The sequence below is a fragment of the Lissotriton vulgaris genome, chromosome 2_1 (assembly GCF_964263255.1).
Source record: "Lissotriton vulgaris chromosome 2_1, aLisVul1.2, whole genome shotgun sequence".
In the NCBI taxonomy this organism is placed as follows: Eukaryota; Metazoa; Chordata; class Amphibia; order Caudata; family Salamandridae; genus Lissotriton; species Lissotriton vulgaris.
In genome coordinates, this window is record NC_141687.1 from 1,813,152,546 (window position 1) to 1,813,166,298 (window position 13,753).

The window sequence follows — 13,753 nt, forward strand, 5'->3', positions numbered from 1 at the left end:
GGCAGCAGAACATACACATGCAAATGTTCCTTCCTGACTACTGTAGAGATAAGCAAATAAATAGCTACAGTGTAACCAACACACAACTTCTTGATTTACTATTTAAATGATAGAAATGCAGAAAACAACCACTGCATTGACATCTTTATATATACGACTAATGCTTTCTTCAGGTTTAACATGCGCACACTGAAGTGAGTTTTCCCACTTCATGTAGCAACTGTACACACAGAGATTTTATATTTTTCATTTTTAGGTCTTGTCAGGCTATTTTATTTTTAAGTCATACAGAATGTAAATATTAAAATGAGCTTGTGGTCAGTGGGCTCTGCTAAAATGTCATTTAAATTTTTGCTTCCGCCCACCACAGCATGTGGCACTGGGTCAGCTCACTTTTCTCATTGGCTCACTTCCCTTTCAATGACTGCACAAAGCCTGTGTACGTAGATAACATCCACCTAAAAGTACTTCCTTTCTGTACAGTGACAAAGGTGGTAAATGTTTTATTTGATTTTTTATTAACTTTAAAAAACAGCTCTATATTTTGCCTGCAATTCAAGTGCCCAAATAGAAGGCAATATATTTTCTGTCTCTTTTTTAATGTGTTGTTATAAAGTCTTTAAATTTAATTAACAAATAAAAATATCATTAATAATATGCATGGCTGTACTGAACGGTTTGCTATTTAAAAAGATACAGTAACAAAACAGCTGCAAAAATGATTTTGTGTTGTAATTTTTTTTCAAGCATACGGCAAGAGATAGCCTGTTTTTGGTTTTCTTTTTGTGGAACATCTGTGCCATGAAAATTAAAAATAACTATTGCACCAGCCTGTGAAGTACAGACATATTGGCTTTGCCAGTGCTTGTTTATACCTATTCAACTGAACATATATTTGAGGACGCATGTTTTTTTAATATACGTATAACAGATCCAGCGACAATGACTACGTAGCTAATGACATTTGGATTTGGTTAAAATATTCAGTGGACAAAACACTGACATTTGGAAGTTCGGGATAACCATGGCTCCCCATCAATCTCCTGCTCATTAACACACACTTATGTATCAGAGGACATCACAAACAATATTACGGATTTCACTGTTTACCTGCATATAACCCTATACTGACATCAAAGATTTCACTATGGATGAGACAGATAGTATAGCAAAAGAAAACTTTGGTACAAAACATATCACTATGGGCGAGGATTCAAAATTCACCAGGTTTACTGTCAAACTAACAGTTATGAAACCATAAATCATCACTGCTGTATCAAATTTGCCTTTTATCCTATTGCCTTACTAGAGGGGAATGTGCTAAAGATGCAAGAGCCTACTTTGGTCAGTGGGAGTGGATCATGTGCTCACATGGGTGGTGGGTGCACTAAATCGATGGTGCACTTGACCAAGAGCTGGTCACAGCGTGTCTGTACTGACCAGGCCCCTCTCCACAACACCCCACTCTGCAAGTCAACAGCCAGACCCTGCAGTGGGTTATGTATTGTTTTAAGAGGGCCCAGCAAAAGGCTTGAACCTCGACGAGTGCTGTGGTCAATCACCGATGGACACTGCCAACCTTGTGTGAAGTGGGTTAAGTTCATGTTGGATGGTGGCCCAATAATCAGCTGAAGATAAGGTGATACTTCTTAACAATAAATAGTAGTAAACAACAACACAACTCCAAACAAACGTTAGCACATATTGTCAGTCATTGATGAGGTGCTATGCAATGACATCAAATTGGAGACATCTGCAGCATTCTACGAGAAGCCATGAACAGTGCATTCGGGGCAAGATTTGGTTAACCATAACTGGACAATTTATTTGGGTCACCCCACTCCCCCCACAGTAAATCAAAACCATGCTATAACTTTGGCAGTGGGTTTTCGGGGTGCGTACATGTAGGTGTAGAAGAACTATATTTATAATACATTAAGCCTGAGGTCTGATGCTTAGATTATTCTAAATTGCCTTTGTAGATTAGACAGCGAGGAAATGGGTAGCTACATCTGTTTGTCAGTTTTACAGGGACACCAGGACTTAAGTTGTTCTTACCAATGGGGAAGAGAGGCCCATTTACAGGTTTTACAGGAGTCAGCATCATATCGCCACACATTAATCCTGTTCAACCCCGACCATGAAAAGTAGTTGAGAAGAAGTGGTCATTGTCCTAAACATGCACTATCAGGTACTGGATACAGGGGGCAAGAAAGGGTTAAATCACTCCAAACTGATTAGTTTTTAACAGGAAATGTGACAGTATATATTAAGAAACCCTGATCCCCAACATGTGACCCCAATCCTTAATATGAACTTCGAGACCTCATTGCATGCTCAAAGCCATGATCCGGTATCCTTGGGCTTTCGCCATATAATTCCAATACTTCTCCAGTTACTTCAAAGTCCCATTAAATCACTGTAATCTCTATAACGATAGCTAGAGTACTCATCAATTGACTGCAGTCCAGAGAACCCCAAACATCATCAACTGATGCTACCAATTTAAGGAACCCTGTAAGGTGAATTCACCATCTGTGGCCCATAAAAACAGCCAATGGGCAACAAGCACTTAGAGGTATGCAGGTTTTTTTAATTGTAGTTGAAGTTATTACAACTGGCCGGATGAAGATTACATAGAATTCCTCTCTCACACCATAGCTTTGTGAGTTCATATTCTTCTGCATTGCCTCCTCTTCCAGTTTCAAATTCTATTGGATGTGCAAACCATCTCTCCTTCCTTTGACCATTTTCTATTTCTCCATTCCTTCCTGCCATCATTCCTCTCTTTCGCTTCCCAACTTCTCTCTCCTCCTTTCCCTCATTGGAATGTAGAATCATGTCGCTAACACTTTGTCCTGTTGTCATCTAACAGGAGGAGGATGATGATGATGAGAACAGTGCAAACACGAGCTGGAGCCAAGAGACGCGTGCCATGGAAGAGCCAACCCCAGAGTCTGACTTCATTGATGTGGACAAGGGAATCACTCTGGCCTGCTTCGTCTTCCTCTGCCTTTTTCTGGTGATGATGATTATTCGCTGTGCTAAGGTGATTATGGATCCTTACAGCGCTATCCCCACCTCGACCTGGGAGGAGCAGCATTTGGATGAATAATGTTGTCTCCAAGGGCTGCGTCCAGTTCGAACCATTTAGCGCAATTAATGTATCGACAAGAGGAGTCACAGATCTGTCCACCCTGGTGCAGACACGAGCAAGCCAGGTCACATTCAACTGGGAACTCCTTCCTGTTCCACTTCTCGATCCAGAGAACCTTGACCGTTGACCGGTTATGAATATGAATCAGGCGGATGCCCAATTGAGCATCACAGAAAAGAAGGGATAGCGTAATGCCACAGGCAGCACTGTCACATCTCTTCCATTTTATTTGCATCAACTACAGTAGTCAGTGAGATCATTGTGTCATAAAAGCTAGTGTGGTCCTTTCACTTCCACTTCAGGAGGGCTTCATTTCCTGCTGCAGGGGCTCTCGGTGGCTTGCAATGTTCCAGCCTGTGTCCAGTACTCACCACATGGTCGATTATACAATCTGGGCTTTCTTCCATGTCAGTTATTGATGAGTCAGCAATTCCCGAGGCCTGTTGTATACCATCTAGTTCAAAGGTCACCAGAGTGGCATCACAGCCGACAGAACAGGTTGTGTGCATGCCTCGGCTTTATAACAGAAGATATACGGGCAGGCAAGGGGGGCAGGAAGAGCCATGGAACCAGCCTGGATGTCATTTTCTGGGGACGCCTCACTGTCAGCTCTATATTCTGCGAATGGCATATTTGAGAACGTACACACGCTCATCCTGTCGCCTTGAACTCTTCTACAGGCACAAAAGAACGAAAAAACGGAGAGAGAGAAGGCATTTCATGGTGTCCCCTCCCCACACACAAAGTTGCATTACTCGAAACCATATAGAAATTTGCAACTCTTCCGCACACAGCTACATAGCCAATGTATCAGCAGTAAAAATAGACACATAGGAGTCTTGCTACCTCTAGTGAAAAGCACCTTAACATCTCCTGAGCGGCACTTACACACTTTTGTACATGATGCGGACTGTGAGCAGCAATAAAGATGAGAATCTGCCTCGATATCTCCGTTCTCTTCCTGGAACTGCATGAGCTAGCAGTGACGTCAGAACGGGAGCATGTGGGGGATGCTTAAAGGCCGTGAGTGTTGGCGATAGCAGGTGTATAGGACAAGGGCTTGTGTGTGATGCTATTGACGTAAGATAATGAACATACCTGGTAGTACGTGTGTGTGTGTGATGTCATTTGGTGTGCAAAGGTCATAACATAACCATGAATAAATTATATGATGTATGGATGTCTGACCAGGCGTTTGGTATTTGCGAGGACGGTCCCGGTTTTTCACCAGCTGTCCCGGCAGATTTCAGGCAATTTCGCTCATGTCCGGTTTTTAGAGAGAGTCGACTGCAAACGGCAGGAGGTGCTTATTTTATGTTTCACAAAGCAGGGATAGATAGCAGTTGTTTTATGAAAGCAGTTTAAATAACAGAAAAGCTACTGGGTTTAAAAGTTGCATTTTATGTATGTTCTAACTGCCTGTTCTGTAAATCTGCCGAGCAGCACTGTCATTATGTGCGCTCTTTTGAAGTTTAATTGTAGTCCTTCTTCTATTTTAATGAAGTGTTCTGGTTTTAGGTCTCGCTGAGCCAGCGTATGCGCTGAACTGCGAGACATTTAGTGGGGGCTTTAAAAAGTGCTATGCTACCACAAGCTTTGGCTGGCCTAGCGCTTGCGTTCAGTGCTTGATCAGGCGCCATCTGAATTGCTTTCTCAACGCTCCTCCGCCGCGTCTCTCGTTAATTGCTAACATATGTGCAAACGCGCTGCTTTTACATTTGCTCGTGCGCGCATCACTTTTGGGTCCGCTTCATTGGATCAATCTTTGGACAGTGTGTACTAACTACATCTTTTTTCTCTGCCGTTTTTCCATCTTAGGAAAGGAGCTATACTACTCTGCCCCTCTATATTAGGACATTTGTCCTTCTCATTATGAAATTTGTTTAACTCAGCCTTTTTTCGTACATATGTATGAGTTGGAAACAGTACGTCATGTTCGTCACTTTGCTCATTCACATTGGGGTCTCTGGTGAAACAATAAAGTAATGTTGAGGAATGTAGGTGATTGGATATCTTACCCCAAGTGACACTTTAGCAATAGGTCAAAACCACGTTAGCAGCCTATGCCAGGTTTAATTCCGGGTGGATACATGCCATCAAAGAACCCCATATCCGAAGGCTCTGAATCGAGAAAGAAGTACTCGTTATTCGCTGTCCTTAGTTTTTAGTTATGCCTCTTTTGTTGCAGTTATTAGCATTAATTGGTCTGCGCAGTTTCTAGTTAAACACATATGGCTTATTTGCAATAATCATGTTATCCAGATTCGGCCGAGAGCTCTTTCAGTAGACAATAAAAGACACACGTTTAATATAATTGACCACCTTGTCTGTTTCTGGAGAGAGGCCTGTCAGCGCTGCACAAACACACTGCCATATGTGGATACCCGTCCACCTCTCGAAATGTCACCTCTGATTCACACGTTCTGACATTCTCTCTAATCCAGAATGTGCGTGTTACTTCCGGTGCCTGCCCCAGCACACCTCTCTGCCATTGACTCATTGTCTCCTCTCCTTATTTCACTCGCTCCCACCCCGCCACCCTCATTCCAACTCCCTTTTACCACATTCTCTCACCCGTTCCTCCTCCCCTCGTTCTATCATAATTCAATCATTTTTTCATGAGCTCGACATCTTCTCATCTCCCTTGCTTCTCTTTTTGTGGCCCCCGTTGTCTACTCATTAAGCCTCCATTCTCCTGCACCTTGCTTTCCTCATGCAGTATCTAACTTGCCTCCTTTCGCAGCTTTCTATCGACATGTTCACATTCTGACTCAACGCCCCAGTGCTCTTAGCTTCTCTCTTCTTATTTCAGTCCTCCTACCCACTTTCTCCCGATTTTTTTTGTCCTTTTCCTTCCTGCCTCCTGCAGTTTCTTTGTCCTGTCCTGTGGTCTTCTTTCAGCCTTGTAAGTAAATTTTCCTTCCACTTCACGCATAACTAACAGTCGGCCTCTCGCATCTCCCTTTAGGTCCCTCTCCCTCTGCTCTTTCCTAGACTAATATTCAGTTTCTTATTCCAGCAGCTCCTCACTACATATTCCTGAATTCCCTTCAGTTCTTTTGAGTTCAGCTTCATATTCTTTGTCTTTTTATTTTCCCTCAGTTTCCCTTCACGTTCATTCTGTTTCTTGCTCTCTTTCATATTTTCTCTCTAGCCACCATCTCTTCCTTTTCTCTGTTTTCTGTCTATCTCTCCGCTTTTCTCTGATCCTTTCTCCCCACTTCTACAGGGGTCCTTCAACATGTTGTGTCTCTCTCTTTCCTGGCCTCTCTTCCATTGTTTCGTGAATATTATTCTCTTTGCTGGGCCAGGGCTCTCGTTTTCTATATCTGCTTAACACTTATTCTTTTGTCCTTCTTGCTTCCTTCTTTCTCTACTGTCTCTTTCATCCCCAAGCCTAATTTTTTAAGTTCTTACCACTTACTTTTTCATCTCTTTCTCTCAGAGTCCCTGTACTTTCATTAGCTCAAACTGTCCGCCTCTCTGCCAGCAAATTCAAATAATTCTTATTGACATTACCAGTTATACCAATGTTGCCAAACTCAACACGATGCGTTTAAACTGACTTCACAGCGATATTGATACACAGTTTTGGTTTTGAGAGAAAAGTATACACATTAGAGTACCTATAAACGAGAAGCCATGCTTGATATTTCATGTCACATTTAGCATCACGGTAACAATATGGCAAATATTTTTGTTGACTCCACCATGCTCCTCAGGGACGGTGAATAGCTTCCCTCTTTAATTATTTTTTTAGGATATCTTATCCTAGGAGATAGGATGTGTTTATTATCACAGTGTTAAATGGACAGTGTAAGACTCAACGTCACTCAGGTTCTACTTTTCCATCTGCGTGGATATGGTTCTTCATGGTCATCCTCGTGCAGAACCTGGCTCCTCTTGGTTTCCACTTCTGTTTTTCTTGACGTTTCGATCTCCAGTTTGCGGCTGTTAAGTCTGTGCCTGGTGACTAACTGTCTTTGTTCGCTCAATTTCCTTTGAAGCTGTTGTTTGCCTGGCCATAGCCTATGTTAAGGGATGGCCAAAAAATATAGCTTGGTGTTCATCTCAGAAATGGGGCGGCACTCTTTTGGGGGGCAGCGGATGTAAGCAAGTCGTGTTTGTCAACTAATGCCACCACCCCACCCCTGTGAACAAGTCATCAGTTGGCTGCCACCCCTCCCGCACCCCGAGAACAAGCTGTCTGTCGCCCGCTCTTACCTGCGCCTAAACTTAGAGGCTGCCCTGGGTGGCAGTAGGTCTAGCTACCCCACTGGCTATATTTAGTGTGTACATCAAGACCACTGAGCTTACCATGGCTCTCATACCATTTCACTTCTCTTCAGAGAGCACACATGATATTAAAACTTGAAAATATACCAAAATATGCTGTAAATCAGGGCTGGCGTTACGCACGGAGCCATGCTTGACGACAATTCTGTCCTGACTCTATGCCTCCAGATATTGTGTCCATGATAAATTCAACATGAATTATTTTTGTAGCTAGGTGAAATTTCATCCCTAATCACGGACCAGATATGGCCCAAACTCAGCTCTCAGTAATCCCATTTTCCAAATACAGATCAACCAAATGTTCTGAAATTTCTAAGGAGTGGCAAGCCTTAGAGCTGGCATTTAAATAAATCTAAATCAGGGCGGGTGCACTCTACCAAACATCTTGAATCTCTCCGTATGAACCCAGTCAGGAGATGCACTGAATGCTCTCATCACTTTTTAGAGCTTCCTGCACTGTGGACAGCAAAGAAGGAGCAGGAACCTTGAATTGCACAACAATGTAGATGGACAATGGTCAGCGGTGGTTGAAGAATACATTTCCAACTCGTATAATTTACAAGTAAACCATTGAGACGGTAAGTTAAATCTCACCAAAAAGCACAGTCATAGTTCTGGCAAGGCTAGCCAAAGGAAACCTGCGCTCTCTGCGGACAGACAGGCGCAAATGGGCTTGCTGCAAGTGCATCTTCATCCCTCTAGAATGGGGGGTCTTTAAACTGGGGGGGACGGGTCCCCCTAGTGGGGCCTCAAGTGATTCCAGGCGGGGATCAGGATTGGTCCAAAAGAAGCATTATGCTATTAACAGTGCTTCGTTATCAGCAGGGAAAAAATGAGTGGTAGTAAGCAACTCTGTAATGGGCCATCACTAACATCTTTATTCATTTATATACTGGCTGGGAGAAGGTGTCAAAAGGGAAGGGACTCCAAATATTTTTCAAACCCTCTGCCACCATTTTTAATAATCACACTGTGGATACTTTTAAATGTTAGTAAGGCCTGCCTGACCAGAATAGTATGTTTGGCCATCATGTATTTGATTGCATTTTTAAAATGTTAACAGAACTTAGCTGCAACGTGTAAATAAGTCTAGACATATTTTAACATTGCCAATTTAATAAAAATAAATCAGAAAATATTCGGGGGAGGGCATTGAAGATTTTCTTTTTCACGGGGAGGGGGGTGTCATTAAAATGTTTGAAGACCACTGCTCCAGAAGGACTTCCATTGCCGGGCAGGCACACACTCATATGAAATGGCCACCAGAGTAGAGTAATACAGAAACCGCAAACGGGAAACAGCATCAATATCCAAAGGGACATAAAACATCACCCGGTAATAAGACTTAGATACTTGCCACCTCAGACTGGTCCAAACCAGCTGATACCGCCCTAATGTGCAGTGGGGGGTAAATAGGAAGTGAATCTCACTGTACTCAACCCTGACAAGAAGGACTCACCTATGCCTTGAATCCACTGACTATTTTTGGAGATACAATGCGCAGCTGCACTTTAAATGCTACTTGTATACTACCCAGCCTCCGTACTACCCAGCCTCCTCGGAGGTGGCTGGAAAGCTATCAGAGAAATCCTGGTTACACAGGATTGGCACTGTATTTTATGACTGTACTCACAACGATTTATCATCCTATGCGTCGGTAGGTTTAACAGCCACTAATTGAGAACCATAATGCAGAAAACAGGACTTTAGAAAGCAATCTCTATAGGGTGACCAGGCGACCCGCTTTTCATCAGCTGTCCTGGCAAATTTCGACATATATGGCTCGTCCCCCGGTTGTTAGAGAGGGCCAAGGGAAAACAGTGAGATGCACTTTTTGGGTGTTAAAAAGCAGGGCTGATTAGCTGCTGTTATAAGTAAGCCTTTTTATTTAACAGGTATGATGCTGCTTTTAAAAATAAAATTTTATTTATTTGCTTAGTGCCCCTTCTGCGTTTCTATGTTGATGAGGGGGTGTTATTTTTTGCCACTTCGTTGATGTAAGACACATTGCAAATAGGTCTCGCCTTTGGGACCTTATAAGTGTTTAGCCGTGCAACACTTGATGTTGTTGCACCTAGGATAATGTGCTGGATAACTAAACACTTATTGGGTCCAAAAATGAGACCTATTGGCTATGCCAATGCTTGTTGACTTTAAAAGTCTGGTCACTGTATGTCTGACACCATTGTCCATGAAAAGAGACCTTAAGCACTCATCCCTCCCACCTACCCCCCAACTCCTGCTGCACCCGGTGTCCAAGAACATTTGTAGACAAGGGCGTTGCTCAAGTCTAGCCAGCAACTTAGCTTAGCAAGTTGAGTGCTTGTCGTTGAGATCCCCAGCAAGATCGATTTAGTAATTCAAACTTCCGATGGGAGTAAACTTAGTACCAATTTTGATTGGAATAATAACTGCATATAAAATGTTGAATGAAAGTGCTATATAAATGACTGATTCTTACATTTAAGAGTAGCAGGTTTGCCATGGCTAACCCCTTCTGAGAGCTGCCAAGAGAAAAAAGACACTAGGCTAAACCAAGATAGAAAAGTAACAACATGCAGTTATTTAATGTATTAATAGTTTTTTGGGGGTAGATGTTAAAATAGAAGTGGGATGGGGAATGTATGTGGGAGATTAAAGGTCTGAAACCAGACTTAAATATAGGAGGTAAATTATGCCATAGTTTGAGAGACACTAAAATTAAGGGATCATCTTTTATTGTCCTGGAGCTTGTAGTTTTTGTGGTGAGATCTATGATGGGAGCAAATGAAAAGGGCGAGCTGTCCAGTATTTTACCTGCATAACTTTGTAGATTGTAGTGATTTGTATTTAATGTGTGCCAAGAGTGGGAGTTGGAGCAAGTGGATGTTGTAATTGCAGATGATGTTGTCTGGCTGGGTCCCAACTGAGGTGGCATGGTGTGCAAAATAACGATGGACTAATGTAGTAACTACCAGTGGGTGAGATTCATTCAAGCATTCCACCCATCACTTTTTGTATACTTCTGCAGGTGATGTTGTGGTACTGGCATGGAGTGTTGATAAGGTAGGTGAATGTGTGGATAGGTTGTCAGGGTAAGAACGGATGACCTAGGAAGGCCACTGGGGCGATCACTCCTCTGAATTTTGGTATAACGTGAAGACAATGAGGCCGGAAAGAAAAAACTTACTCTGGGTGTCAGAAGGGTCAGGGAAGAAAAACCTCAGTATCCAGAATGGGGCAATAATACCAGGTAGATAATACGGAATATGAATCTGGGAGTCTAAACAGCACACCAAATGTTGAATCTCAAAGATGCGCTAAGAGCAGCAAAACAATGATAATCCAGAGGTAAATTTAAAAAGAACCTCAGAGGTGAGTCTAGCAGTAGATAGAAAACTCTTTAGGTACCCTCACGCAATGGGCTTTCTGGGGGCTGTAGTTTACTTGGGATGACATGCAAGATTTACACCGACAACTTGTCAGCGAGTGTTCTGAATATCCAAACCAGAATAATCGAGCACAAAATATTGAATCTGAACTATTGACAGGTAAGTATGGCGTCTATACCCAACTCAACATATATGTACCTTAGAACTATATATCGTCTAGGTATATAGATATGGAATTAGGAATAGTACATTTATACTTCCCTACAAACATTTACCTAAAGATATTTTGTCTCTCAATATTCTTGTACTGTGATATACTGGCAGTCGATATCCAGTAGTACAATTGACAGTGACTGCTTAGTCAGGGAGAAATTAATCCAAGGAGATCTAGGGCCATATGTATCAACACCCTCATTTGCGATTCTCAAATAGCGATTTTGTCGAAATCACTATTTGATAATTGCAAAAAGGGACTTATGTAATAAAAAGTAATAAAAAAATGTTTAAAAAACGCAATTCTTTTTGCAATTTCTTAATATTCCTTAAGTGCGATTAGCAAATTGCGAATTTGCAATTAAGGAATACTTTCCCATTCATTTCTATGGGCAAGGAGGAATGAATGTGCTAGAGATGAAAATTTAGGTGCATGGGCCGAGCTGTGGAGGACCTTTGGTCCTCAGTCACAGAAGGTATGAGGCACTGAAGTTCGATACTGAGGTGCCTTGACTGAGTCCCAGTGGTGGACCTTTATGATGTAATGCAAATCTGATCTGAGCTGCATTGGCAGAACTTCCTATGCAGCTTAGTACTGTACTGGAATCATAGGAAGTGTGGAAGATCAAGACAGAGGTGTATTGGAAGAGGTATATTAGGCAGTCTTTACACTTCCATTGATTAACATCAGGAGAACTGCCTCTAAGTGGAACTAAATATGCTTTGAAGAGCCGCAGGTGAAGATCGTCATAAGAAAAGTACGGCGTGGGCCAAAATCGGGGTGCACTGTAAGCGCTGTGTGGGTGGCTGCAGCACTGATATAGAAGCAGTGCTGATGAGAGCACTGACATTCACTAGCAAGGTTATGTATAGCTGTCCGGTAGCGAAGAGCATAGGCTTGCGTACCTCAAGATTTTTCTGGAAGTCTTGTGGATTTTGAGCCCTCCTGCAGATCTCCAGGAGAATACATTATTTTTCTTTTAATTGCATATAAAGAAAGGCCAAAATTTCTTCCCCACACTTCAAACACTACAGTTTTACGGTTCACAGAGTGGCTATGAGATGGAAGAAGATACCAAAGAATTCTTCTTTCACAAGCTCTCCAAAAAGGAAACATTTTTCGATAGAAAAAGGAGGACAAAGATCTCTCCAAAGGAAAAAGCGCAGAAGATAGCTGAAAGAAAGGATTCATTTGTGATTTCAGTAAGGCAAACAAAAGAACATGAATATTCCATTCACATTATTGGGAATGAGTATTTGGCACAGAACACAAAATCAATTTTGCCTTGACACTCAATAATAGATCGTGATTACTACCAAACTTAGGATAATCATTTTATCAACCTCCGAAGACTACACAGTTGTTTTAGCGTGCAGTATGTTCTGCAGGATACAAGCTGGCCATTGCAGCAAGCGCGCAATGCCTGAGTTATCTGAGAAGGATTCAGCCATGTGACCTGCAGGCTGAACATCGCTCAGCAGTTAGCACTTGGTCTTTGAATTACCAGAGTTACTTTAAAAAAAAGTCGTGAAAAAAACCCATTAGAATATAAAACTTAAAGACTCAAAGGTTGTGGAGACAAAATTGTTACACACTGCAAATTTAAAACAAGCATTTTCAGTGCAATAGGTCTCGATTTTTGCGAACATTTAAGCGAATGGTATTGTACATGACAATGCCTTTTATTTATGTGTTTTAAACCAAACACATACATAAAAGGCATTGTTATTTTTAATGCCAATAGCTCAAACTCTCGCAAATGCGAGAGCACTGTAATGTTGGCCACGCCCATTTATTTAGACACTGCTCACATTATTCAGGTTACAGTGAGCAGCGTCTAAACAAAGGGGCATGGACAATGTTAAAGTGAAAGTGTATATGGTGCGCTTTCAAACAAAGTAAAAATGAATTAAGAAACACTGCATGCGGCCGCTGTAGTGAAAGTGGCCTGCGCTATTAATTAATATAAATAAGCGAGGCCGCTAATATGAAAGCGGACACCTGTAAAATATTTAATTAAATAAGCGCCCGCGCTAACCTGACAAAGCAGACCACGCCGTAAATTAAATAAGTGAATAATTGTGGCCGCAATAGTTAAAGCGAACAGAGTAGTAATTTAAATAAACACAGTAGTATTCATGCTGCTATGTAGTGTGTGGAATAGGGGAAGAGCATTAAGGAAAATAGTGCTCTCCAACTTATAAAGCAGAGCATGTAACAAAACCAGTAAAAGGTCCAGTCCTTATGAGAGGTAACTAAAGGAGACAAGGCGGTACCAAGGAGGGATTAACAAGCCTCATAATGAATAGGATATTTTTTTAAATTTGTATTGTATTGCATCTTGTCCTTTTATGATTTTAACAAAAATCGAATAAAGTGTATTTTGACTGACTGACTGAATAGGAAGCCAGCGTTCACGAAGGACAATGGCACAAGCTAATTAAAAATATGGGCGGAAAGTGGGTGGGGCTTCTAGTGCGTACCCTAATACAGCCTGTCTCACAGAGCGAGCAGCGCATGCACACTGCCGTTAGGCTCGACCTAAAAAGGTGTGGCTTTCTAATAATATGTTATTGAAAATCAAAGAAAGAAAGATACTAATATATTATTACCACACTACGCATCAGCACGCCATACCTGGAAAGCAAGGCAAAAACAGCATAGGAGGGGTAGAAACAACAAGCAGAGCAAAAGAAGAGGTTGAGATACAGATTT

General features: G+C 41.9%; 1 protein-coding gene across 3 annotated transcripts in view; it reads left to right on the forward strand.

The window, feature by feature from the left end:
* Positions 1-4,340, forward strand: part of CTXND1 (cortexin domain containing 1) — a 94,654-nt gene extending 90,314 nt beyond the window's left edge. For 2 of the 3 annotated variants that reach the window (XM_086958953.1, XM_086958952.1), the window contains exon 2: positions 2,876-4,340. In XM_086958953.1, coding sequence (XP_086815079.1) covers positions 2,936-3,115 — 180 coding nt within the window. In that variant the 5' untranslated portion in view covers positions 2,876-2,935 and the 3' untranslated portion in view covers positions 3,116-4,340. The remainder of the gene's footprint in view (positions 1-2,875) is intronic. The other variant, XM_086958954.1, reaches the window with a different exon arrangement.
* Positions 4,341-13,753: the final 9,413 nt, after the last annotated feature.